Source organism: Primulina huaijiensis, unplaced genomic scaffold (genome assembly GCF_012295235.1).
Source record: "Primulina huaijiensis isolate GDHJ02 unplaced genomic scaffold, ASM1229523v2 scaffold207236, whole genome shotgun sequence".
NCBI lineage: Eukaryota > Viridiplantae > Streptophyta > Magnoliopsida > Lamiales > Gesneriaceae > Primulina > Primulina huaijiensis.
This window is the reverse complement of record NW_027354785.1, coordinates 1-2,552: the sequence shown is the minus strand read 5'-3', so window position 1 is coordinate 2,552 and position 2,552 is coordinate 1. Positions and strand designations below refer to the sequence as shown.

Genomic DNA, 2,552 nt, shown 5'->3' with positions numbered 1-2,552 from the left:
TAATTATTAATATTAATCATTAAAAAGTCCCAGTCCAGAAAACATGCATGCCACGTCCAATTTTTTGACAAAATGGATAAAATGATGTGGCTTATATGTTTAATTTAAAAGGAGTCAGTGGACCGCACGATATCTATGTTTACGGATTATGGTCTGTCTAAATTAAATATTTTGCATAAATAATGGAACATGGACATCACCAAGGGCAAAATCGTAAAACAACCTACTCTACAATCGAGGAATTTTAAGATTTACATGATAATCTTTTTATGAACTGCAATTAAAAAATTTTGGAATATCGTCCTCAATCCATCTCCTTCATCGAGTTTAGCCTCCTATATTTTACCAAAAGTTTAAGTATAATGTGATACAGATCAACTATTCTCATATTTATATTAAAAAATATTTTTTTCATGAATGATCCAAATAAAATATTCATCACACAAAATTGACACGTGAAACTATTTCACAAATTGACTCGAAGGTTGGTACGTGGCACACGATCACCATGAAATCGAAAAATAGACCTGCATGAAGTTTTAGATGATAATCAAACAAAATCTTTGATTGTCGATAGCTGTCAAAACCGACAGATGGATGGAAACTATAAAAATAACATATTTATGATCTTTTCATGTTTTTTACTAACAAATTAGACATGACTGAAGCATGTAAATGACAAAGACGAGATGTTACGTTCAGGTGAAGCAAAGCAACATGCCCTAAACAACTCTTCACCTCCAACCAATCAATCCTCTAAATAAAATCATACCCACTCTAATAAATTTAAACTTTAAATTTTCAAATAAACAAAAACCCTCAAAAAATATGTTAATAAATCGACAAAAATATCAATTCTAGGAAGGTACAATCTCATAAAAATCAAGGCAGACACCATACTCGAGGCATGTAAAGTATCTTGGAGCGCAGAAGGCGTGAGGTGGGGCAGTAGTCTTTGAAATTTATCATAAAATAAATAATAACCAAACCCATTATTTCTTACACCTACAGAGCTCCTTCCCCCTTACACACCCACACTCCTACTCTACCTCGGTTCATGAAAGGAAATATATAGATTTAATTATAAATTTCAACAACTTAAAGATATATAATTCATTAGATCGAACATTTTGGATTGTGTAAAAGAACTTTGAAAGATTTAAAGTGACTAAAATTCAAGAAGCTCGTAAATTTTTCTGATGGATACATAAGAGATTTATCATATCAACGGAAGGCGACACAACGAAGCATGCCCCAAAAGGAAACTAAAGGAGACACAGTGGTCAAAAGACAGCACCAAAGCAAGCGGCAGACTATGCAGATCAAGTGCTTTTACTCTTCCCCATGTAATCAACCAGTATATATCAAATTAGTAATTAAAATACCAATAAATGTGTACTTAAATAAAGTATCAAATTGGCAACCAACACTGAACCTTTCTCTTTATTGATAATAAGATAAGATATTCAATACAAACCAACTGTAGTTCACACAACTAAATATATGAATAAAAAAAGAACAGGTTGGAGCATCAACCAAAAAGAGACCCCAACTCGTTGGTTAAACTTGGCGGGACTGCTACTATGATACTACCCCGTCTAAACAAGCTTATAATATACTATAAGACCCTATTTGTTCCTATATAATAAAATAATATATATCATTAAAAATTTCCAAACGGGACCAAAAGACTAACTGTGATCCACCACTCTCTTCTCTTGAACATCCAAGCCAAACAGAGCGAGTAGGCATCGTCCCTTTCAAAGTGAATTTCATGAAAGATATTTCTGAATGAGATATTAGTTATTATTATAACCTACTTAATTCCCGATTAATTCTATGATACTACCCCTAATCACTTGACACCAAAAAACTTAGTCCTAAACGAACCAAAAGAAATCCTCGACACTTTCCAACCATTAAGCAAAAGACGATCTTGAGTTTGTTAATAACTCCACTCCTGGGGAAGCCATACTTCTCGATTCATCACTGGCTGTGGGTAAAAATCTCTCTGTTGAGCCATTCTGATGCCAGATTTAGGTTTCAAAGTGGCACCTGCGAGAAATAAGAACTCGTTCATACATTGAAAATCTACTCATCAGGTTAAATGAAATGGCTAATTACTAATCAAATTTTACCACATTCAGGTTTGATATATGAAATGCCTCTGAAATGGGCTTGGGGCGGGATGTCAATAGATTCAAGATTCAAATTCAGAGCATGGACCACTCTCTCTGCTGTAAATCCACAAAAAAGTCGAGATTATTATCAGCACAAATGAACGGAGATTGAAAGCCAACAAATCACAAACATCAATAATTGTGCAAGCAGAAAGTTACATGGTTTCTTGCGAGTTTCAGGAGGGGTGGTCACATATCTTCGGGGCAAAAAGACTCCAGTTCCGGTTCTTTCCTTCGTGGCTCCGTTTTCCCCAGAATAAACAGCCCTCATACCTGAACGTGGTACCAGAGGCGGTTGCTGGTGAGACTGCTGTAAAGTTGGCCAAGCAGCGGCGGATAGCCCGTTTCTTCTTTCCCCTACATTCCTTCCAT

At 35.3% G+C, this 2,552-nt stretch overlaps 1 protein-coding gene across 1 annotated transcript; it reads right to left on the bottom strand.

Moving 5' to 3' along the window:
- Nucleotides 1-1,416: 1,416 nt before the first annotated feature.
- Nucleotides 1,417-2,546, bottom strand: LOC140966585 (uncharacterized). The gene is made up of 3 exons (XM_073426840.1): nucleotides 2,340-2,546; nucleotides 2,139-2,237; nucleotides 1,417-2,055 (listed from the first exon to the last, which is right to left on the bottom strand). The coding sequence occupies exons 1-3, from the start codon at nucleotides 2,449-2,451 to the stop codon at nucleotides 1,946-1,948; spliced, it is 321 nt and encodes a 106-aa protein (XP_073282941.1). The 5' UTR covers nucleotides 2,452-2,546; the 3' UTR covers nucleotides 1,417-1,945.
- Nucleotides 2,547-2,552: the final 6 nt, after the last annotated feature.